The sequence below is a fragment of the Amblyomma americanum genome, chromosome 5 (genome assembly GCF_052857255.1).
Source record: "Amblyomma americanum isolate KBUSLIRL-KWMA chromosome 5, ASM5285725v1, whole genome shotgun sequence".
In the NCBI taxonomy this organism is placed as follows: Eukaryota; Metazoa; Arthropoda; class Arachnida; order Ixodida; family Ixodidae; genus Amblyomma; species Amblyomma americanum.
The window spans coordinates 153,112,344-153,136,956 of record NC_135501.1 but is presented as its reverse complement, the minus strand read 5'-3'; the positions used below and the strand labels follow the sequence as shown (position 1 = coordinate 153,136,956).

Genomic DNA, 24,613 nt, shown 5'->3' with positions numbered 1-24,613 from the left:
AAGGAGGTATTTTTCTTTTTCTTTTTGGCAAATTAAATATGCGTCCCCCTGTACAGAGCAGACATTGAGAAAGCTCTCCTCAGCACATTTACGTTTCTTCACTACTATCCTTCCTCTCTTTCTTTCGCAATTGCAATGAGATGCCTTATTTTTCTTTCTTCAAGTGACATCTTACATTCTGTATTACAATGCGAGACGAGTTATTGGCCCTAAAATTTCTAGACACCACCAGATCGCTCTGTAAGAATCGCGATGGTGTTGTAGGCACAATGTGATAACACAAAGGCGCTGCAATAACCAACGTAAGCTCTCCTGCATGGTCTGGGCAGTGACGGCGCTAACCAGAGACGACGGATGGCAGTCGCCATCCCCAAAATTTGCCGCTCCACAGGGAGATTCTGAGTGCTTCGTTGAGACGCTAGGAGAGCATTTTGTGATATTTGCAGACTGCATTGGATCCCTGGCCTCTATGTGAAGATCTCGCTACTTCATTTTGATAATTTGTTTTGTTTTCACGAAGGGCAGTGCCACAGGTATGCATCATATCTACCCACCATTCCACCCCACCTTTCTGCTCCGGCTTCTTCCCCACCAAGAATGTACTGGCCTGGGAATATACGAGCAGCCCCTACAAGCCTACCCACCACCACACTAGAATCTCGTGGGAAAAGCAATTGTGAACCGACAGTTCCTCCCCTTCCACGGCCACCAGCTTCTCTGGTGTGCTGTGCGCAGAGCCAGTAGCGAGCTCTGGGCTTCTGAAATCAGAAGTTCATGCTGGATGACAAAACTCTAATAAAGCTTTCTCTCTCTCTCAGTCCCATTGTCAAGCGAAGTGGTTGTAGACATCGATAGTGCGTCTGCCTGCCGGCGGGAATTCCAGCTGCTGTTTTAAAACAATGCCGGTTAGGGCAAGTGAAGAGTCCTCATTGCTGCAACTGCGGCTCAGTTGAAGCAGTACAACATATCCTGTTTGAATTCACAGCGTACGCAAACGAGCATGCGTACAATGAATATTGTATGGAGTCACTCACCTAAGTACCTCTGACAGCAGACTCTTTGCTCGGTCTCTTAGCCTGCTTTACGCTGCAGAGGCATGCAATGAACATTTTATTTCTCTACTTAGAGCATTAGAACGTTGCCATGTTTACTCACCATATGCATTCTTCATGCAGTGAACTTTGTGAGCCCCTCCGTAGAGTGCACTTCACCATTCATCTCTCAGCATTACTAGTTGATACATCTCAGTCCGAACTCAATGCCATTTTATTTCTTTATTATTTTTTGCTTCTTCTTTTGCGCCTTAACATTTTAACTTGATGCCCCTCTCTCCTTCCGTCTTTCGATCTCCAGTTCCCTTTCTTATGCACGGTATGTCAGCGTTTTTCAAATGCCGGCTAAAATCTATCCTTTTCACTAAAGGGGTTCTCTCCCTCTCTCTGTTCAAGCCTTCCTTTCTTGCTGCTCCTCGTACTGGCCCGGTCCCTTGGGCCGCGAGGTGGAGGGAGACAGGCCGCAAGCCCAGCCACACTTATCGGTGCAAAACTTTCGGCACTGTGACGTAGGCTCGGTGCCGCACTCCCGCGGTACACACGGCTTGATGCAGGCGTCGAACCAGCTGGTTTCTGGCTTCTGTGTGGTCTGTGCTGAGATACAGGGGTTGGGCTGAGGTGGGACGATGCAGAAGAACCCGCAGCAGACTCCGGAGCCATTTTGAAAGAAATGTTTGTGCGTCTGTCGGTTTCGTAGGCATGGTGAAAGGGAAAAGGAGGTATCTGTTTTATTAGTAATAAGTTGCCATGAGCAAGGAAGTGGCACAGTGACTGCGCAACTCAGGCTGTACCACCGGGCCGCGCCGTCAAGGGAAGTGATGGCGTGAGAAAATGTGGGGCTCTTTTTCGGCACAGAATCGAAACAGAATGAATGAGGTTTCCGTATAGTTGTGCGCAAACGTAACGTCCGCTAAAGACGTGTTGCAATGCATACGGTGCCAAATTCCGACTGCCAGCGACGCTGACGAGACATTCAACGTCGTGCAATCTTCTCTTGTGCGCATGCGTGAAAATACGACAATACTTGTGAGAACGGGTGAGAGCACGATTAAAAGCCGCCGTTCCCTTTTTTTCTGTGGCAGAATGGAATAATTCAGCAAGATGTTTTGTTGGGAAATTTGGCTCGTCTCATAACGATAGAAATATAGGTTGAGTAAAAAAACATATTCACAAGAGAGGACAAGATGGGACGACCGCGACCCCGTTTTGTTCTCACTTGTCAATGTATCTTTTTACGCAGCCTTTCTTTCCATCGTCAATGGAAATAATGTTCCATTGAACGCACAAAACAGAGGTTCGAATGCGCTGTCTACCGATACATTTACGCTCTTTTTTTTAACGAAAAATTATCAGCGCGAAACTTAGTTATAATTTATGGCTGCGCGGTGTGTTCCCTTTCAGGTTGCATTCTGAGACGTTCTTGACTTAGATTTGCCGAGCCACGAGGAGAAACCGGAAGTTGGTGCATGGCACCGTTGCGCACGCGCAGAACACGTCGGTGAATGTCAGGTGCGACATGTCCGCCGAGGTTCACTTTTTTTTTTGCTTCGTCACTTCGTCAAAGTGTTGTCGTCGCCAACAACGTAGCCGTCATTTTTGAAAGCATCGATGCTTAACAGAGCAGACAACACGGCAAAATAGCGCCGATGGTTGATATTCAGCACAGCATGCATGCAGGGATAATTCAGATTGGTGCCGTAGACACTGCACACGTCATCAGAGGAAGTTGCGTGTCCACTTAACTTCATTCTCGCCTCATGTGCTCTTCGTTTTTGTGCGGAAAAAAGTGCCAGATTTTTTTGCGCTCTAGAGATTTAGAGAAGGACTTTTCTGTGTTTCGAGAACAGATATGGCATTGGCCTTCACAGCGCCTAAGAACTTCGTCATTAGCTGTTACCGCTGCACTATTAAACGTTAATTAATTTTATTTATTAGAGAATAATAAACTTATTGTTCAAACTTACTGGCTTCCAGAACGGCTGATAATTTGTTCGTTTGTAGATTCTTTCGTCTTTAGACCACCGTATTTTCGGAAAGTTTCGAAACCCTTCGCTGAATCACCCGGTATAGAACGATCTCGAACACGCAATCTGCGGAGTGCATCTTCCTTTCTTCTTTCACTCCCTCCCTTATCCCTTCCCATACGGCGCGGTTCAGGTGTCCAACGATATATGAGACAGATACTGCGCCATTTCCTTTCCCCAAAAAAACCAATTATTATTCTTGAAACAAAGATTTCGATCTAAATTCCGAAATCGAAACGACATTATCATCTTGTTTGTTTTGCGTACTTATCGCATCTCTCTACAACCTTTCGCTTTTTAACGCCAGCGGTTTGCAGCCATGGTTGGTAAAATGTTTCGGGGAATCCCCCGAGGTGAGGTTTCAAATAAGAGAGTAATTGCTCATTGACATCCACCCAAGAGCATCAATACGGCTGCAGAGGAAAGCTATACAGCCTTCTCAGAAACTTCGCAGCTAAGGAAAAAATCGACCCGGTCCGGGGTTCGAACCCGGGAACACCGCTTCACCGGAGCAGTAGCCTGAGCTACCTGTAATTGATAAATAACTCCAAATGGAAACATCGCTGGTCAAATTGCGCTCTGCTGCAAGTTAATGAGTACTGAATCGATTTAAGGCTCGATCAACGAAGAGGTACTGCGCAGGGACTTACCGTGCAGGTATCACCGTCGCGAAGGCCGAAGCCGCACTTGAGCTGCAGTCGTGAGCAGGTTACGCGTGGAATCAGTGAAAATTCGCACACACCAAACCGCGAAAAACGGGAAACCATTCAGTGATATCAAGGCACTAACCAATAAAATTGACAAGATATTAGAAATGTGTTCGCCAGAATGCATTATATAAAAGGACAACAGCCTTACATGATGACAGGCGTTTCTGCAACACAACGTTTAGAACAATTAGTATGAGCTTCAGCGGCGCAATCCACCCACTAATTAACTGGGAACACGTACACAGGACACAAAATAGTGCCGTAAAGAAATGGCAAGCTTTTAACGTAATTAAACCGAGTAGAATGTGCTAAAGCATTTGCGCACGCAACGAAATTTGGCGGAGACGACGACGTACAATGCAAAGCGCGACAGTGTGTTGCAGTTTAACAGGAGGCGCAATCGGCTGTGGCGATAGCATAGTTTTTTCCTCAACATGGTATTTATAACAGTGAGGCAAATGTTCTATGTAAATGAACTATGTAAAACCTATGAATAAAAGAAACGCAAATCAACATAATGCATGATGCCCCACACCAAAACAACCAAACACGAGAAAAAACGTGACAAAGGGCACGTCACTACTACAACACAATACGACACTCCTAAGCAACGAAGCACTAGAAAGAGGATAGTGAAGAACACACATCACTAGGAGTGGTTGTCACTCCGGTTCAAACTCGGTCTGGGCAGACAGTTCCCTTAGTTGAACAATCATTCTGGTGAACAGTTCTTTTGCAGAAACAACAGATTCACAATGTCTGTCCATCATGCGTGTTTTCTAGAGGCTGTGTAGCCCAGTCAAAAAGAACATGTCTAAGGGTTAATCAACAAATGGCAGTGCAGTGAGGTATCGTACAGAATGCGGTGTCAAATAAAGTCTTTTTTTTAATGTCCGTTGCAAGATATCCCAAAAGAGTATTGCATATTTGCAATATGAAACAATGCTCAATCTTTTCTGGAACTTCACAAAGGCGGCAATATACCGCGGACAAAAAATTGCCCTTTTTTTTAACCATGTTCAAACAAATGAATTCTAGAAGTGTGTGATGAGAGGCTAGTTGGTAAGACATTCTGAAGACATAAAACTACGCAGGAGACAGGACGAAGAAAAGATGCAGACAAGACGAGCGTAGGCTTGTCTGCATCTTTTCTTCGTCCTGTCTCCTGCGTAGTTTAATGTCTTCAGCATGTTCAAACAGGTAACGTCTCGCTATGTAGCTTATGGGAAAATGTATTGGTACACGGCGGGAGGTGCACTTCACGCACTATTTTGAGTACATGTGGCCGGTAAAGCAAAATACATAGAACGGTACATGGGTGGAGGGAAGAGCATACAGATTAAATCCTTGTACAACCATTTCCTCGGCACTGAAAGCAAGAACTCAGTGAAGAAGCCATCACAGGAAACGAACAGCCAAATACATCTCATGCATGAAGCCGCACTAACACGGTAGAATAGAAACATTAAAAGACACAACGAGGTTCGGTAAAACATGAACTAAATTAACGTGCAAGAATGCACGCACTATTTGGTGCGTAGTGTGACGAAAAAGCATGAAACGCGAAGCTATCTGCCGGACGTACAGGTGCACTAAACCAAGGCCGCCAGCACTTACAGGCGGGAAAATATTAGTGAAGATAGTCTTGGTGAGCATAAGTGGGTGCCCGCACAGCTTCCACCATCACCGTGCGATGACCTTCCACGTCATACTCGCGGTAATACCGGACGTACTACGTCTGCCGTTATGGACGAGGGTGGCGCTGGTGAACAGTCTCAAGGTTAGGTTGCATGCAACATGAATAGCCCCGAAAGCAGTATATTGGACGGCTGTCTCCGTAGCTCAGCTGGCAGAGCACCGGAAGCGAAATTCGAAAGTGTTGGATTGGGATCCCACCGGCAGCATGTGGTTGTTTTTTTCAGATCTCTAATCAGCTGCCTTTAAGTGATAAAGTTATTACACTGTTAATATCCCAATGATAAACACCACAAAGTTAAAAAATAATGTAAACATTCCGCTATGCTCCTTGGTTTTAGGGGCTGTTGGCTTCCTGAAATACAAGCTATTGAGCGATTAATTCAACACATACGATTCACATTAAAGCTTTTTCGTTGACTTAATGATTACTTAGTGAGAGCTAGCAAAGATAAAAAGCAATGAATTTTATTTTTCGCAAACGAACAAACTTCATACCTTTAAAGCTTATCAATGGAAAAAAAATAAAAAAATTGTTCTAAATCTGTGAAGCATTTATTATTTCAAAAGTGACACAAGAGAACAGTAAGACTCGACAGTAGAAACTAAGACTACGGGTAGCCAGCATACATCTATTCAATATAAAGCAATGAAAAGGCAATAAAAAATCAGACTTCGAGTGATTGGTTGCCCCATTAGTGGGTCCTTAGTGAGATGCTCCTCGATTCTTGAACATCGATCTATGCTAGTATTGTCGATTATTTACCCTCGACAACGAAAGCAACGGTTTCGAGTGCATTTGTACGGTTCCTCAACAGAACAGATCAGTAAAAAACTCAAGGGGTCTATCTGAACCAAAGAAAATCGGCAACAGCATAGCCACGTTGCATGCGTCTGCGCATCCGAGTTTTTTGTGTTTTGTCATGTGTTCAAAACATGAATTGTCATGTTTTGCATCTGCAACCGTGAAAAAAAAAAACAGGCGGGAACCCTTAAGCTCCGCCTTAAGGGTACGGCACGGTAACATTGAGGGGTGAATGCCCATGTATGCTAAATTGTTTATTCTCTACTTGACATTCATAGATCCCTGGGAGTCTTCGTAACACTCCTGGCGCAGTGGTGCAGCGGTTAAGCGGTGCGTCACTGCCCTGTAGTAGCAGATGCTGCCACCGGTGGGGCTCGCGAGAACTATTGCGAACAGTCATTAATCTGACTGCCACCTGCAACGGTGAGCAGTTTTTTCACAATGCGGTGAGCAGGCTGTTATGACGTCAGAAAGTCACGTGACCAAGGTGGCGAACCCAGGTTGCTTCACGCGATTTTTCGCTCACGCCGCTGACGACGACAGCGCCGGGTTTTATCCTGAAGGAGACCCTTAACACTGTATCGTCAAAAGAAACTTTGTTAAGGGGGAACAAGACAAGCAATAAATGTTTCACTCTCAGTGGACACCTCAAACACACCAGTTGGGAAAACATGAAGGAGAGAGTGAAAGAAAGAAGACAGAGAGGTGTCGTAGCGGAAATTCTAAACTTGATTACCTGGAGAGTTCTGTAACGTTAATTGGCTTCGCACAGCAAACGGAAGACTTTTGCATTTAGCCTCCATAATTTAAATTAAGCCACCACGGTAGGAATTCGAACCCGCATCCTCGTCGCTAAAGGCAACTGTGTTGCGGACACCACAAGCAGGAGAGCATTTGCAGCATGTGTGAACCAAGTATATCAAGACCCTCTAGCTGCAAGAAACACACCGCCAAAATATAGGCACGTCAGTAATTTATTTGCTAGGGACAGATAGGAACAGAAAAATTTTCCAGAAAAGCTCGGACAGACCGAGTCCTAAGGCTAAAATTATAAAGAGTTTAGAGCCAAGCATCTTTCTAGCCCCATTCCGCTCCTTTTATTGCACGCATCATGTGCAACGACATACAGTGAAATTGACACGCGACGAGAAAGCCGAATGAACGCGGAAGCTCAGACGTGGCTACTTGAAAAGCGGTTGGCCCTTATATATGCGTCAGTAACTTTAAAAGCGGACATATTAATTTCCGAAAAAAAGATAGAAACCGAATCTAAAGCAGTTCAGTTTTACGTGCCTCCAGGGCTGCACACTGTCCCTCACATCACTTCTGAGATGACGCCTTACCGCAATGGATACCTGCCAAGGAATTACAACTGTCAATGGCCTTAGTGGCCGAAACCTTGCAGCGCCCGACTTGAAGCGGGAGATTTTTTTTATTTTCCCTGTCTTGGAAGCACTATGCTCACTTTGAAGGACGGCAGGCAACTGGAATAGCTGCTTTGAATGGAAAGAATGTCCAGTCTTACAACATGTGGACTCCAGAGAAGGACATGAATGACACAGACGAGCACTGAATCTGTGCCGTTTGTGTTACTTCCTTGAAAGTTCGTCTTCGTGTCAAAAGTATTTCCACTCGAGCAACGTACCAAATGTACCAAGAAAGAAAAGCTATAGACTTGGTTTAAGGCATATGCCTGACATTTTGGACTACATGAACTCCACGTGTCCGAGGCTGTCGTGAATTAGAAGCACTTACGTACTCATTGATGACCATTCACCGTTCATGACGAGGGCAACAACCCAACGTGAAAACCGGCCACGCATACCACTTCGCTTGCTTTCAGACAAAGGTGAGATAAACCGCGCAGGGCGCGAACCGGCTACCATCTGGAATCAAGTGCCGCGTTTAGCACCTTGACGCGAAGCGCCTGTCTGTCTGTATAACAAAGGTTATTTGGCGGCCCTAACTTTTACCTTTTTCAGCCCCAAACCTTGCTTGAGTATCTTAATTGCGCGACAGCTATGCAGTGCGCAATTTTTATCGTCACACTTGAAACATATCCTTCAATATTGATGATTATAAAATGTGTATTTAATAATTATCTATGCCCTAAATGTGCCACCAGAGAAAACGACGATAAAACCACGGACGGTCACGTGACATCAACAGCCTTACCATATGCGTTCACACATGCACACAATAAACTATCGTGTAAAGTGAAAATAACAATCAGTGCCTATTCCCGAAGTAAAAAAAAACAGTTTCGAGGTTGCCCAGGTCAAGAAAAAAAATGGGCTCGTCCGGGATTTGAACCCGGGACCTCTCGCACCCTAAGCGAGAATCATACCCCTAGACCAACGAGCCCCGCTTGAGCAGTTAGCAACTCAGTTTCAAACCTAGCAACCTATCCGGTATTTAAGAAAGCTTTCATTATTGGTAGTACATGTTACTTTTTTCGAAAGAAAAAGGCGTAGCAAATACGAAATGCACTTTACATATATATATATATATATATACGGCTGCGCCATTTATCGGTCTTCGGCGCCTCTATCGTAAACACGATAAAAGCAGTGCCAAGGGAAAACCACGTAGAAAGACTGTTCGCGTTTATCTCAAGCTCATGAGGCAAGGCTTAGCTTTTTATGAAAGTATAATAACGCAAAGGGGTGAACAGGTAGGAATAAGAGATTACCAATGTGTGGTAAAGAAATCACGGTTAGGCTCAATGATTATTTCATCACAAATGCCTTGAGGCCGCCAGATAGGAAGCGTGTAGAAAAGAAATTGAGTTAGTGCGCGGGAATTAACTTAAGAGCATTATCGCAACAATTAAGAACAAGCATAAATTACAAACAATAAGTCTTTAACTTTGCATTTGCGAAGCAAGTCCTTCAGTGTTTCGGCATACCCTGACATGTTTCACACGCAATCCAACGCTGTCGTTTTGGTTAAATGCGTCTAAGCGTCCGCAACCATGTCGAGTTACCATCGCATACTGTGCAAAACGGTCTTACTCCATGAGAAAAGGAGCGCGAAAACAAGACGAAGGACGAAGACAGAACACACAGCACAATCGCACAGCACGAGCGCTCGTGCTGTGTGTTCTGTATTTGTCCGTCGTCTTAATTTCGCGCTCCTTTTTCGTGGATCAATACCGACTCGCCCAACTTTCCACCCTTGTCAGCTATGCTCTTACTGAATGTCACTGGCAGATATTGTCAACAAACGAGAAGGTCCCCCTGCAGTTCAAGTACTCGGCGCGTCAGAACGGTGGCAGTCAGTATTCAACTTCTATCTAATAGGCGTACAAACATGCGTGCATGTTTGCTTCGAGAGAAATGCTCAGAATACTTATAACCAATTATAATATATAGCATTCATAGATTACGAGAATGCATTTGACTCAGTCAAAATCTCAGCAGTCATGCAGCCATTACGAAATCAGGGTGCGTAGGTTAATCATATGTAATAAGAGTGGAGGATATCTATAACGGCTGCATAGTCACTTTGGCCCCCTTACGACAGGAAGGTGAGCGGATGCGATTAAGAAGCTTACTGGTGTAGGGTGGGTGAAGCTGGCACAGGACAAGGTTAAATAGCTAGGTATGAAAGAGGCCTCTTTCCTGCAGTGGGCATAGCTGGGCTGATGATGATAATGATTATGTTAAGGAGCCAAGGCAAACAAGCGGCGAAATTAGGAAGGCACAGCGCAAATACTGCCGTTTCACTGATGACTTCACATGTAAAGATGTAAAGTATCATGTTGTCGGCAGAAAAAAAAAACTATTCCGCATCAACAAAAACACTGCGCCTTCCTACCGTCCGCTGAAGTGTCATGGCCGCCTGGAGCTATTACCTAGAATGTGCACCGAAAGCAGTTATGTTAGAGTTGGTTTGCAAGGAGCGGTCCTTTTTCAGTCTTGTGTACGGTGAGGAAGCACAGTTTATGATGATGATATCTCGCGCTTGTAAGAAAGGCATAGAAAATATGTATTACCATAATCTGTAGAGTAGGTTTTAGGTTCATTTGCAGTGCATTGGATTGCCTTGTTATTTATCTTGAATATATGTATTTCATAGTTGGATAGTACTCAGAGTCACGTGATTTAGTGTTCTACATAACTACGTTTACGTCTGGTGAAAGTTGTTCAACGTTATCACTCAACTTACGAGTCTCGTCTGCGTTGATCAAGGTCCGTCCCGGGCCCCAACTCTACACTGATGACGGTGCAGATGAATGGTTAGCGTGTGTCTTCGGTCGCATCGACGTGTTTCCCCCAGTCCTAAATACGATACTCATGTGAGATGCACAACAAATCTCCGGGGAATTTTTTAGTGTTGCTTCAACAGCGGTACATGCGCCAGCCCATGCAGCGTTGCGTGTTTGCGCTTGCGAATGGTGTTCGCGAAGCGATGACGACAAAAAGTGTCACGAGCACAAGGAGCGGAGAGCTGACGTGTCATAAAACCGTGGTGTGAAGGGAGACAGCGCAGCGGAGGTCGGGTCAGTCAAGTATGGAAGTGGCAGCCATCGGACGTTGGGTCCGTGCTGCCGTGGACCTCCCTTCGATCATCGACGCAAACCTCCTCCGTTCCTTTCAAGCGTGGAAGTGGTAGCCGATGGACTGAGGGTCCGTGCTGCCTAGGGGCTCCCTTGGATAGCTTTTATTAAGGTTGTGGCGTTTCGGGACGCCGTCGACGGGTCCTAGCGACGCTTCTCCTGCTGCTGCCAAGTTCTTGGGGTGGCTGACGACCGGCGTCTTCTTACAGTCCTCTCCGCTCCTACTACCACTTGGCTCTCTTCCTCCGCTTCCTTCGACGCAACGCCAGCGACGCGTCGCAGTACATCAACCCACGTCCGTCCTCTCTACAGGGCATCCCCGCTTCGCCTGGGAGGCACAATATCTGGTGAACTCTTCCCTTTAACCTGTAGTGATGCGCGAGTGTTGAGTGTGTGTTTTTCTTTGTGTTTTCGTATCTTACAGGCTTTTTCCCTTTAAATTATAAATACGGCTTCGTTTTGTTTTGTCTGATCTGTTTGTTGGCTTCTTTGAACCTGCACGCGATAGGGTTCCTCTTCGGCAGTCCGGTCGTGTTACAAATTCGCGACAACTCACGACATGTGTTATTCCAAAATAACTTTAAAAATATCCCATAGGTTTCAATAATTCACGGCCTAAACTCAAGCGCCGCTGGCACGTCCACTCCAGCCCCATGTGAGTACCTCGACTTTCTTATGTTTGTCGCGACTAAGCGTCGACCGCAAGAAAGCAGCTGTGTTACAAGTAGCAACCGCATCAGTCCTCAGTAGAAGTGATGCATTCGTCTCATCTCCATGCGAGCAAAATAACGGTATTCCTGCACCTCTGTAGTATGTGAGTAATATGAAGATGCCCCGCTATCTACGAATGTAAACTAGATAATTACCGCGTGTGCGACGTGATAGAAAAGGATAACTCTAGGCCGATGCAGGCGCCCATTAACATTATTGCGCCATACCCTCAAGGCAAAGCTTAAGTGTCCCCACGAGTTTTTGCCTTGAAAGGGGCCTACGGGCCCAGTCATCATGAAAATGAGCACAAAACACCAGTCATCTTCATCATCATCATCAGCCTGACTACGCCCACTGCAGAGCAAAGGTCTCTTCCGTGTGTCTTCAATAAGCCCTGCCCCTTGCCACCTGCGGTCACCACATCCCTTCGAACTTCTTAATCTCATCCACCCAACTTATTTTCTGCCGCCCCCTGCTAAGCTTGCCATCTCTTGGAATTAACTCCGTTACCTTTAAGGTCCAGCGGTTGTCTTGCCTTCGCACTACGCACGCTGCCCAAGCGCATTTCTTCCCCTTTATTTCGACTAGAATGTCATCAACCCGCGTTTGTTCCCTCAACCACTCTGCCCTATTCCGGTCTCTTAACGTTACACCTATAATTTTTACTTCCATGTAGCTCGCTGCGTTGTCGCTAACTTATTTGAACACTTTTCGTCGGAATCCACGTTTCCGTCTCATAGGTGAGTACTGGTGAGATACAACTGTTGTATACTTTTCTTATAGGGACATTGGTAAACTGCCGTTCATGATCTGAGAGAACCTGGTATATGCGCTTCACCCCATTCTTATTCTACTCTTCTAGTGCCTTGCAATATTACAATGTTCCCACATTTTCTCCAAGAATGCTGGATATGTCCATGTTACTTCTTCATGCGTTGGTATTTCAGTTTCAAGTATGTGCTCTTCTTCTAGGGAGGAAGTATAAGTTGTATTGAAGGTTTTGGTTCCTGTCTCAGTGAACTGAATTTTTTTTGTGACTTCTCTTCTGGATGCGTACTTCCTGGATGGATATTCCGTGCAACGTGATTTAACAGTATTCTCACGGAACCAATGACACCGTTCACCGGCAGCGTTTCCAGAAAAGCACATAGGGTGCGCGTGCAAACCTTAACTTCGTTGTCTTTTAGTGCTGCCTGGGGCCGCCTGGTGGCATTACTCCCCCTTCCGAAAAAACAAACTTAAAACTGAACGGTGGCTCGATCCTTGGTTCCATGGCAATATGAATAACTGTGTCCCCGTGTAATAAAGGTTCTTCAACGTAACCACTCGACCAATGAGCCTCGTCTTCGTTTCGTCGTGGTCCGTCCCGGGCCCCATCTCTGCACCTCATTAAAAGCATTACCATTTCTTCTCCCTAAGAAAATGAGACATTTCACGCCTAAAAGAGAAAGACCCGATACTTTCTTCATTTGCTTATTGCGTGACCGCACTACCAGCCTAAATACTTGAAATAAATGAGCTTCCAAGATTATGTTTAAAAGTTGCTCATGAGACAGAAAAGAATTAAATTAAATACATCATAACTCTGGGGTAAAATCTACACAGGACCACGAGCACTTCAGAAAGGCAGGTAACCAATGGCAGGTTCAACTCCTAGCTGTCTTCACGAAGCACTTGAAGCTGAAAATTCTCCGTCCTTCAAGCTCAATGCACTAGCACACACACAATAAATCAAGCAAGAAAAGCTGCATGATTAACATTTAGACTGACATAAAGCAGAACGACTGCGCCGCAACAGACTTTATCCTCAAGGAATGTTGCCGGCACTACGGGCTGTTCCGACGAGAACGAAGAAATCTGGTACCATTTAGTCGCGCAGTTCATTACAACATCCACGGCATTCTGCGCTGCACGCTGCTTGCACCGCGTCCTCTCTCTTTAACCAAGAATCTGTCTTGCCGGAACCTTCACGCGTTTGCCACTCAACGCCAGTGCTAGTTATCGGCGTTGTTCATAAAAAGGTAGAGTTCAAGCTGCCCACCTTTCCCGGACCGACAAACTGACCTAGGCGTATACCCGACCACTCCGCAAGGACAACTCAACGAAGACTGTGCCAATCAACCCCAGCATGGTGTCGTCCACGGCGGATCGGAGCGATCGGGGCGACTCGTCCGCTCCGTCCTCCTCTCGGGCCAGCACCGGGACGGCCAGTTCGACCGTGAGCGGCCCCGACGGCACAGCCGGTGCCCCGCCTGCCGCTCCCGGCGCCGGTACCGCCAAGCGCGCCGGGCCCGTGCTGACTCCGAGGGAGCGGCGTCGCATGCGGATGCACACGTCCCCCAACTACCGCAGGACGAATCCGTCTTTCTTCTCGTGGAGCCACGGCTGGGGAAAAGTGATTGCGCTCGTCATCGTGCTGGTCGTGCTGTGCGTGGTCCTGGGCGTCCTTTGCTTCCTTTCCTACAAGATCATCATGGATCCGCGCCGCCAGAAAGTCATCATGAAGGCTTTCAAGCCGGCCGGGTCCAGAATCAGAGTGACGGCTGCCTCTGAGTGAGCAGCGGGCGAGGCCACCGGCTTTTGCCAGTGTGTGAGGCCCGTTTGGCTATCCGTACCTGCGGCCGGCAAGACATTTTTTTCTGGTCAACTGATCACCGTTCTTGAGGCCGGTCTTCAGCTCACCTCAAAATTATACTTAAGTTCTTTGAGGCCACGTGCATGTGTGTTCTTGAAGGCAGCTACGCAGACACCTTGTAGAACAAAAAAAAGCCTACACCTGCTTCACAGACGACTTTCTGGAGAGTAAATGGAGTAATGGGTAGTAGCCGAAAGCTACTTTTTTGTCCTCTAGTAGCCGTTTCGATAGCTATGCAGAGTAACAGCATAGATTGTGGCTGGAAGAATGACTCCTTTGTTATAGTGCGATCCTGTGGGCCTAACCCATAATGATTCCACCTTCGCAGGAGCTCACCGCGTGGTGAAAGCAGAACAGGCAGCGTAGTCAGTTCGTCACCTTCAACAAGGGCGAAAAAAAGTTTTTTTGGCCCGATGTTTGCTGGTGCCTCGGCATGACTCTTGTTTATTGACAAGAGTTGCTGTTCGCAATTTGATGCTAGCTGATTGTACGCTGAACACTCCATTTAAACTGCAACTCACGTCTTCTAGCTGAAATCGTTATCGTGTGTAGACAGCCGGTTTGCGACTTTCAGGTTTCTCCAAGCGTCATGACAAAAGAGCCATGAAATCAGAGTCAAATGACCCATAGGTGCTCGTAATATTGCCACAACAGTTAAAGCTACAATCAAGTCTCGATGCAGTCTTGAAGACCTCGAACTTCAGACATGAATGTTGTAGTTTTCTTCAACCAACTTCATTGACTAGAACCTGTGCTCAGAAAATGGAGCTACGTGTCCATCATTACAAAGACGATGCCGCAGTGTAAGAAGCGCCTTATCTTCAATAACGGGAGCACGCCACGATAATAGTGTGAGTTTGCAAAAAGACTTAGCTCCTGGGCTGTGCAACTTGGAAATTATTCGCCGAGCACAACCCGAGTTCGGGCACCAGAATAGTGTCCGAGTTAATATCGCGGTGAAAAGCATTGCCCACTGAATGAAAAAGAAACAGAGATAGCTCGTGTGAACACACTAAACTTGGGAATTAAACAGCCTCTGCCAACACCGAGGCAAGAAAACAATTATTGGTATTGAGTCCGAGCATGACTGTTTTCAATCTCTTTTCACTTGCAATCTAACATTTAAACTTGCCAACCCTTATTTCAACTGCACTAGCCACGCATGGTGAAGCCCAGCTTGAATTCACATAGCTCCTGAAGAATTCTGGACTCCCCCACAACTAGTGGTCCGGTTGGGTACTATATATTAAAGTGGGTACAATCAGACGTGGCTGCGCAGATCTGCTCAGCTGCGCACCCACGTCATTTTTAAAGAACGCATTTATAAAGGAAGCGTGGTGCGAAAGAAATCTCGGCCGCGCGTGCAGTATAAAGGAAGGAGGAGGATGGAAAACTTTATTTGAGGCCAGCACTAAGGCCCATTGAAGAAGAGCGCTTGCTCCGCCTACAGCCGCTGATAATCTGCCGCGCCCGAGTGAAGCCAAGCACTCCAGAAAGGAGGGGGAGGGCAAGAAAATTAAGGAGAGCTAATGACATAAGCGCTCTCCGGCGGCAATGAGCGAAATTTTCTCCACGGTTCTCGAATCGGTTACTGCGCGTTACATTAACGACGATTCGAGAAGCTTTGAAAAAATTTCACTCATGGCCGCCGGAGAGCGCCTAACCTTCAGAGTGCTGTGTGATGACCTCTCCACTTCACTTGTGTGCGGTGGAGCCGGGTCGAAAAAAGGGGACTCGAGCAGACTCGAACCTTTAGGAAAACTTTTTCGTCACCTGACCAATGGCGATGCGTGCCCCGACGGGAGGATGTGCGCCTGCATGCCCTGGCGCGAAGTTACGAGCAGACGCGGCGCGCTCTATAAAGCAAGGACGTTTAGCGCTGTCGGTCAGCCCTTGCCATAGTTTAAGCTTCGGAGAAGCACTGCACGACTCCCGGGTCGACACCACTCGACCAGCCCCGGAGCAGCGAGGCAGCGCGCGCCAGACTTCGAGACCGCCCGTCGGGATCCTTCGGTCGTTGGTCTGTCGCAGTGCCCGGAGAGCAAACTGTGATGCTTTGTTTGCCTTTCTCTTGAATTCGCGCACTTTATGTTAAAGACCTTTCATTGCATTGTAACCTCTCTTTATTGTTACTTTACTTTGCACGTGTTGCATTGTTTTGTGGAATCACTTTGTGTGTTATGCATACGAGTGATTAGTAGAATTTCCTCTGTATCGTCTGTTTGATTTACAAAGCTTTGTTTTGTTTGTGAACCTTTGGCTCCAACCCATTATCTGGCTGGCGACCGGCTAAAGCTGGACACCAAACGCCCACGCCCTTTATCGTTTGATAGCTTCTTTCTGGCTGACGCTGAGTCGAGGGCATCTCCTCTGAGGCCGAGACCCCTACGTAAACCCCCACACGCTTTAATGGTGTCTGTGAGTGCACGCAACTAGTGCGCGCAGGCGACAATATGGGTACGAATATAGCACGCGCTGCACAGATATACGTGAAGATAGGTTATTCATGTCTCCCACATAAGTTTGGAAGAACAACAAGAACAAGCAGAGTACGGTGGAGGAGATACCCTGAATAGAATAAACGGATATTGACCTCTTCACAAAAGTAGACCAAGGACGCCGCCATAGTCTACATTGGGCTGTGTGAGACACCCGCCGCGGTGGCTCAGTGGTTAGGGCGCACGACTACTGATCCGGAGTTCCCGGGTTCGAACCCGACCGCGGCGGCTGTGTTTTATGGAGGAAAAACGCTAAGGCGCCCGTGTGATGTGCGATGTCAGTGCACGTTAAAGATCCCCAGGTGGTCGAAATTATTCCGGAGCCCTCCACTACGGCACCTCTTTCTTCCTTTCACTCCCTCCTTTATCCCTTCCCATACGGCGCGGTTTAGATGTCCAACGATATATGAGACAGATACTGCGCCATTTCCTTTCCCCAAAACCAGTTATTATTATTATTATTATTATTATTATTATTATTATTATTATTATTATTATTATTATTATTATTATTATGTGGGAGACAGTTGCCCAAACGTGCTCGCAGCGCTAGAGACAGTTATAACCATTACCTGAAGGGTGTCAGCACAGCGCCGAGCCAGCGCCGCTAAGCCTAACGTCGGTCATCATCTTTGTTATGTTCAAAGCCATGCGCGTCGTGCCATGAACTAGAAGCGCTAGTCCCGAACTCCTGGCAAAGGATACAAAGCGGCCTCAAGCTCTCCCCAGAATTCAGTAGGCAATGGCCCCGAAGGTCTTAAAAGATTATGGCCACCAGCAAGAAGGAAAGAGCAAAGATATAGTACGTACCTGACATTGGCCGACGCGCGATCTTGCGTTATGCGCATGGGTGACTGTAGAGTGCAGCGATTTCCGCTTTTTATAGTCGTGCTAATCTCTTACGGCCGCCCTATTCTGTCTGAATAGAACAGGGGAAATATGAGAATATAGAATACATTTTATCAAGGCGGGCTTTGAGTAAATTAGAAAAAAGTAGACATAATGGAGGATCGGCAAGAGTAATCCCTGCAAACGCATATCTGTTTTACCTTCAGAACGTTCAAATTTTCTGCACCCTTATTATCAAAATCGCTTGCCACTTTCGTCCTTTTTTCGCGTTCCGTCTACAGTACAGGCGTAATGGTGCCTTGCGTCCGCAGGCGGGCTCATTTTATTCTTTTACTGTCATATTTTCGTGGCGGTACCACGTGCGTTAAACCTCGGGCCGAAAAGAAGAAGATTAAGAGCGTACAGTCACGCAACGGCTGCATCTCAAGGCCGCCTGTCGCCATTCCTATTTCGTTCAACCCATCGGGCAATAACTGCGACGCATCTCTCCGCCGGCACACATTGTTTCCAATATGTCGCATCGCGAAGAAGATACACGGACGTCGGCTCGGAGCAGACGCTCCCCCAGGCGCCCGTCCGAGGGCCAGCCAGTGTCACCTCCAAATGGTCAGCCAGAGACCGGCACTCCAGCAGCCACGGTCACCAACGTCGCGACTTCTGCTGTGGTCCCGGCGCCGCTCCCTCATCCAAATAAGCGTAACCAAAAAGATGAGGCGAGGTCGTCGCGAACTTCTCGTCGCAAACATTCCCGCAGCCGATCCGACAGTCGACTGACGTCACTGATGCCTCCAGAGGTTCCGCAAGCAACCGACAACGCAATTGCTGCGCCCGGCAAAGGCAGCTGTCCAGCTGTGGTCGGGTCAGCAGCCACCCATCCAAATGTGCGGAGCCCCGAAGAAGAGACGAGAACATCGCGGTCGTCTGGACAAAGGCGCTCCAGCGGCCGACCCGACGTCCTACCTACGTCACCGACGTCTCCAGAGGTTCCGCAGAGAGACGACTCCACAACAGCTGCACCCGCTGTCGTAACCATTCCAGGTACGGTCGTTCCAGCATCTGCTGATCAAAATATTCGTAGTGTCGAAGGAGAGGCTCAGACGTCGCACGCGTCTCCGGATTCCGGGGTCCCACCTGAATTTTCGCCTATTTTGTCGGTGTCTTCAGAAGGCCACCAAGAAGCCGATTCTTCAACTACGTCGCCCTGCACCGCTACCGCTTCGGCTGCGCCCGTGCCAGCGCCCCTCCATACTACGAGTAACCTCGAAGATACCCGGACATCACAGGGCTCCCGCTACCGACCTGTAGACCTGCCTACGTCACCTGGCCTGGAGGTAACGCGGGAAGCCTATTCCACATCTGCTGCTCCCGCAATTGCTACCACTCCAGCTGTGGCCGAGGTAGGTCCCTTGAATCAGAATATAGATAAGGAAGTAGCTGTATTGTCGGCAGCTGGCACAATCACCCGAAAAACAGAATGCCGGCAGTGTCATCTTAATGGCTCGTTCTAGTCACGTGACATATGCACAGTGACAATAAGGAGCACGAATATAGTGCTACGTTCGATCGGTAATGTGGCTTAGTGCGTTAGTACCGCGATTCAGGATGTAGGAGACAGCGGTTAGAAGCCTTCCTTCAAAAGGATTTTTTGTTTTTTTTTATATTCAGAAAACTAAAAAAAGACAAACCATTTTTTGTTTGCCCTGGAGGTCTGACACCTTTATGTAACTTTCCTAGATTGTTTGGGTTAGGTGTCATTACCGGCTGCCGGCAGCTTTTAGTGTAGGGTATAAAAAAAAAGAATGCCGGCCGTGCCGTTTCATTGGCTGGGTGCCGTGTGTCAACATGGCAGGTTATTCCAGCCAGGAGAATACCAGCACGAGCACGAGACACATGCCAGCCACCGTGAGCCTAGCTCGAGCGCGCAGCAGTGCAGCCAAGCTAACCGGCCTAGCCATTGCATATGGCTACTGCCTATACAACATCTCCCCTGACAAAAAAGCACTCTTGGGAGGAATGACGCAACGTCTACACCTGGTGTGCCGGTAGGAGGCGTCAGCGCAGGTTGTTTGTGAATCTTCTGGAGAAACTGAAGTCCCAGGGGGTGTTAGGGCCTTGTCGTCTTCATGTATGCAGCCACACAGAGATTCTTCGTATAAGCAGTCTGGATTCTCTCTCTCCTATTCCACAGACTTGAGAAAAGGAATAAGAAGGGCTCGATTTTGCCCGATAGCGCCGTTCCCAGTGTCAACTATATATGATCTAGGCTCGCTTGCGGTCGCCACTACGTTTCCTTTTCGCTTTAAGTCTGAAACCCAGGCTTCATCTCCTTCCAGAAGAGTCGGAAGTAGCGATACGCCATGTCGTCTATCGTATTCTCTTCGCTGGTGTTCGCGGTATTGAGTTTCGAAATTCCGAAGTTTAATAGCGACTGGCAAACGGGCAAACAGCCAATGGTGTTAAACGGCCGGCATGGTTCCCATGCGGGCTATTTGCCCGGTTTCCGGAACAGTAGTCTCGTCCTATTGATAATCTTGAAAAGCTCCGATCGTCGCAGGTGGCCCAGGACCAACCTGCTATATTGCCTGCGTTGTCCGAGTCAGCCGATGGTCAGCAGGTAGCCGAAGCTACGACTACTGCGCCCACCGCCGCCACCTCTGCCACTGAGGTCGCGCCTCCACCTCAGCCTGCGCCTGCACCTAATAAACCCAATGTCGAAGAAGAGACGCGTCCGTCGCGAATATCTCGACAGAGTCGCTCTCGTTCTCGTCCGGCTTCTCCAGATGGGCCGCTGGGAGCAGATGCTACAACTACAACCGCCCCGACTGCCTCCGTTGGTGCGCCATGTGCACCACCCTTCCGTCCCTGTATGCCTAATCTCGGAGACAAGCAGATGTCACGGATGTCGCGGGCGTCACGGGTGTCTCGAAGTAGACGCTCCTGTGGCCGACCTGAACCTGTTCCGGTTTTGCCGACGTCACCGGAGGGTACGCAAGGCGCAGATGCCACAACTACCATACCCGCCACCTTCACCGAAACCGCCATGACCGCACCACCACCACTCGTTCATCCTAATATTGAAGGAGAGGCGCGGGCGCTGCTGATGACTCGGAGTAAACACTCTAGTGGCCCCCCCGCAATCATGTCGCCGTTATCACCGTTGTCGCCAGGCAATCCACAGGATGTCGGTGCCTCAGCTACCTGGCCCGTAAGCACAATGACCTCTGCGCCACCGCTAGACAACATCCTCATCTTCGGCCATGGCCGGTTCCAGAGGCTCATCCTCCTCTGCACCACACTGGCCTTCTTCGTGGCCATGTTGCACACCGCTTCCCTCGCCAGCTTGGCCCGCCCCGTGGACCACTGGTGCACGCCTCCAGCCGAGTATGCCCGCCTGCCTGTAGAGACATGGAAGAACAGCAGCGTTCCGCTTGAGGCCGGCGGGAAGAGGTACAGCCAATGTCATCGTTACGAACCACCAGTTCCTGTCGTAAAAGACATCGACATGGACAACCGGAGCGTGGTTCCCTGCGATAACGGATGGGACTATGAAGTGGGGTTCAGCACGGGCCTTGGAGCGCCGTCAATAGTTCAACAGTGGGACATTGTCTGCAACCGACATTGGATCCTGGGGGCGCTCTCGGCGCTGAACATGCTCGGTGGCGCGATAGGAGCTCCCATCGCTGGAGTCACGGCGGATATGATAGGACGCCGGCCAGTGCTCGTCATCTGGGTCATTTTCCTAATGTTTTCTGGCATCGCAGTGGTGTTCGCCAATACCATGCTACTATTTACCGTCCTCCACACGCTCCTCTCCACTGCCGCCAGCAGCGTCTTCGTCACGTCCGTGGTGGTCCTGTTCGAGGTCACAGACATGCAGCACCGGGCCGCTTTCTGCAGCCTCGCTATTGTTGGGGCCCTTTTTATGGCCACAGCCTACCACATGGTTATTTCCAAATTCTCCCTCACCTGGCAGGCGAGCCAGATTGCCTACATGATACCCTCGTGCGGCCTGGTCCTGGCGGTGTACATGATGGATGAGTCCCCGTGCTGGCTCCTGGCAGTGTCAGATGTACGCCGGGCCGAATGTGTGCTGTCGTGGGCGGCCCGTGTAAACAGGTCCGATCCGGAGTCGTTCAAGCAACGACTAGGAACGTTGAAGATGGAACTGAAAAGGCAGCAGCAAAATCAGACAGACCCTGGGGACCCTAACATCATCTCTCCAGCCCAAGGTGCCTTTTTTCACTTTTACAAAAATACCGGTTTTTGCACGCGCATACAATTTTAAGAGTGGATTATGCATGTGTCGGCAGCACGAAAAGACTACGATACAAGAGCTGGAGAACTGAACAGTGCTGGCCTTACTTTAGCCCAACACGCTGTTCAGACACTTAGCTGTCGTGTCGTGGCGTTTTTGCGCTGCTGCCTTTGTTATATATTCCTAAATAACCTAAGTCGCTATTCTGGTGAGCTACTAGACGCGCAGTAGAGAAAGCTCCTTATAAATGTCCACTACCTAGGGCGCCGTGGGATGCACCAAAATTTGAGAATCGAAATAAAGGAGAGCCAATGAGGTAGCTCGTTCCTATTGAGTGTTAGATACCCCAATCGGCTATTCTGCATGAGTTAGAGCATAAGGCTCACAACGAGAAATTGCACATCCAGCCGAAAACCTAAAGGGCGAACACGGAGAAGTGGCTTCAGCTTAGGAAGTACATGCTTAATGCATTTTTTCTGTCACGGCAAACTTTTTTGCAATGTTGGTAGAGAACTATGGCACCTCGCTATCATCTCTCGCTATAAATGGATTAAGTAGTCCTTTTTAAAATAGTACACATTTAAATCGGCATTTATATTGGTGAGAAGTGCGTAATATAGACTAATTAGTTCTTTATTTCAGCTTCGGTCAACTCTTCCACAAAGACGTTTCAGAACCTTTGCGCAGATGCTTATTTAAAGGATCACTAGAAAATTTCGTCCCTAGCTCTTAGGCTGACTCCCTTGCTATCGCCTCCCTAGGTGAAAACACCTGTGGCGACAGGTGGTAGAGGTCTTCCGGTAAGGCAAATTCAAATACGGCATGCGCAGCGTCAATATCTTTGGAGTGCCACTGAAATTTGTGGAATTTTTTTTGAGCGCCAAAGGGCTTGCAATCGTCGTCCGAATCGCATCGAATGCTTGCATGGTAAATCAGTGCAGAAAACTTGCGAATTGCGTGTTAAGAGCCCCAATGGGAGACATTGCGTTGTGAGCGGCATTAATCTATCGGTTAACTGGAGGACAACCGATGGTCTATTACGGTAACGAAGTCTGTTGGGAGGACGAGATTAGAAGGTTTGCGGGGATTAAGTGCCCACGGCTAGCTGACATAGTGCAGGGATGACAGTGGACATAGGGTGATGATCATGACGATGATAAAATACTGCTGTACAACTCTAAGGCAATCATGTGCAACGCAGAAGCGCACGCCTCGGACCTGCTGAGGATCCAGACCCTGCGCCACAGGTCGCTGATCATCTTCGGCTGCTTCTTCACCTGTGTGGCCGTGTACTACAGCCTCAAAAAGGGAGAGTTGATGCGCACCAACGAAACGGCAAACCAGGCTCATCTCCTGCTCCTGCTACCCTCTATCCTTGTCAATGTCCCCATCGTCATGCGTGCCGGCCGGCGCAGGTCACTCGCCCTCAGCATGGTCTGCTTGTCCCTCTTGGCCGCAGCCCTGGGAGCTGCCCACATCATCCACGCCCCAGAACAGGTTCAGGCGACCATCACCGTGTCCTGGCTGCTCGTGTTCAGCCTCAGCTCCATCGCCATGTTCGTGATCTCGGCCGAACTGTACCCGACAGTGTTACGGGGTGCCGGGGTGTCCTTCTGCTACGCGTGCGGTCGTGTCGGAGGCCTCATGGCCATCATCGCCGACGTGGTCCTGAAGGATGAACTCCGAGGCGCAACGTACATCGCGGCGGCGGCGCTGCTGCTGCTGTTCGGAACGATGGCGACGGCGCTGCCGGAGACGACGATAGATCAGCCCGCCAACACCATGCGAGACATGGAGGCGGATAAGTGGCAGCTCCACTCGCCCATCAGGGTGGCCCGCAAGCACAGGCGCCCGAGGCTAGTGTTTGGACACTCGAGACAAGACTAGTAGTGATGTGGACCGTGTTAGTGGCAATGAACCGATTTTTCAGTCGACGTGCGCTAAAAACAAGCCTTTATGAACAGCGCCTGAGGCAGTCATTGTTTCTAATGAGATTTCTTTTTGTGGTTTCTTTTCAAAGTACCCGAAGGTACACTGCTAAAAACCCTTTGTGCTGATTGCGCTAGATGTATTTACGAGTATTACAAGCGCATTACTCCTAGACATTTTGCAACTGATTTGTTAACCTCAAGTGTAGAGGCTAAGTAACCAAGTTGCCGCTGGTATTGCCTCATCCAGTAATTTGTGTTTCTACCCTGAATTATTGACTACAGACTGCAGTAACTGCTGATTGTGCCTTCGAAGCAGCACATGCGGCGATGCTATTATAACAGCTGTCATTACTGATTGTATCCATCCTTCTGTTTTAGCTGCCCCAAAGAGTGCGATTAGAACGAAATTTAGTATAAAGATTTCATTGCATTTCATCCTTAATTATCTACAATCTTTCCTGGCCATCATATGCTATTGTGCAAAATTGAATTTTCTTCAGCGGGATTGGTCTCGTTTCCCGGTACTAACATGGAACTTTTGTCAAAATGTGCTACTATGCCTCTTCGTTTAAATATTTTTTCGGCTCCTTGTGCACAACAAGTACTACCGCTTTTAAGAATTAAATTAATCACACTACTTTAACAGGTATTGCTGAATTTCCTTCAGCGGGATTGGTCTCGTTTCCCGGTACTAACATGGAACTTTTGTCAAAATGTGCTACTATGCCTCTTCGTTTAAATATTTTTCGGCTCCTTGTGCACAAGTACTACCGCTTTTAAGAATTTAAATTAATCACACTACTTCCACAGGTATTGCTGGAGAAGTTACGCCATCTTGAAAACCGGACTGTGGGCGAGGCGACGCAGCTTTTGTCTTGCATAGCCTC

The 24,613-nt window shown here is 48.1% G+C and overlaps 1 protein-coding gene and 1 non-coding gene across 2 annotated transcripts; one reads left to right on the top strand and one right to left on the bottom strand.

The window, feature by feature from the left end:
- Positions 1–8,578: 8,578 nt before the first annotated feature.
- TRNAP-AGG (transfer RNA proline (anticodon AGG)) lies at positions 8,579–8,650 on the bottom strand. Its single transcript has one exon. It is a non-coding gene; the product is annotated as a tRNA-Pro (tRNA).
- A 9,402-nt stretch (positions 8,651–18,052) lies between these two features.
- Positions 18,053–23,682, top strand: LOC144134281 (uncharacterized). The gene is made up of 3 exons (XM_077667230.1): positions 18,053–18,937; positions 20,095–21,769; positions 22,997–23,682. The coding sequence occupies exons 1-3, from the start codon at positions 18,053–18,055 to the stop codon at positions 23,680–23,682; spliced, it is 3,246 nt and encodes a 1,081-aa protein (XP_077523356.1).
- Positions 23,683–24,613: the final 931 nt, after the last annotated feature.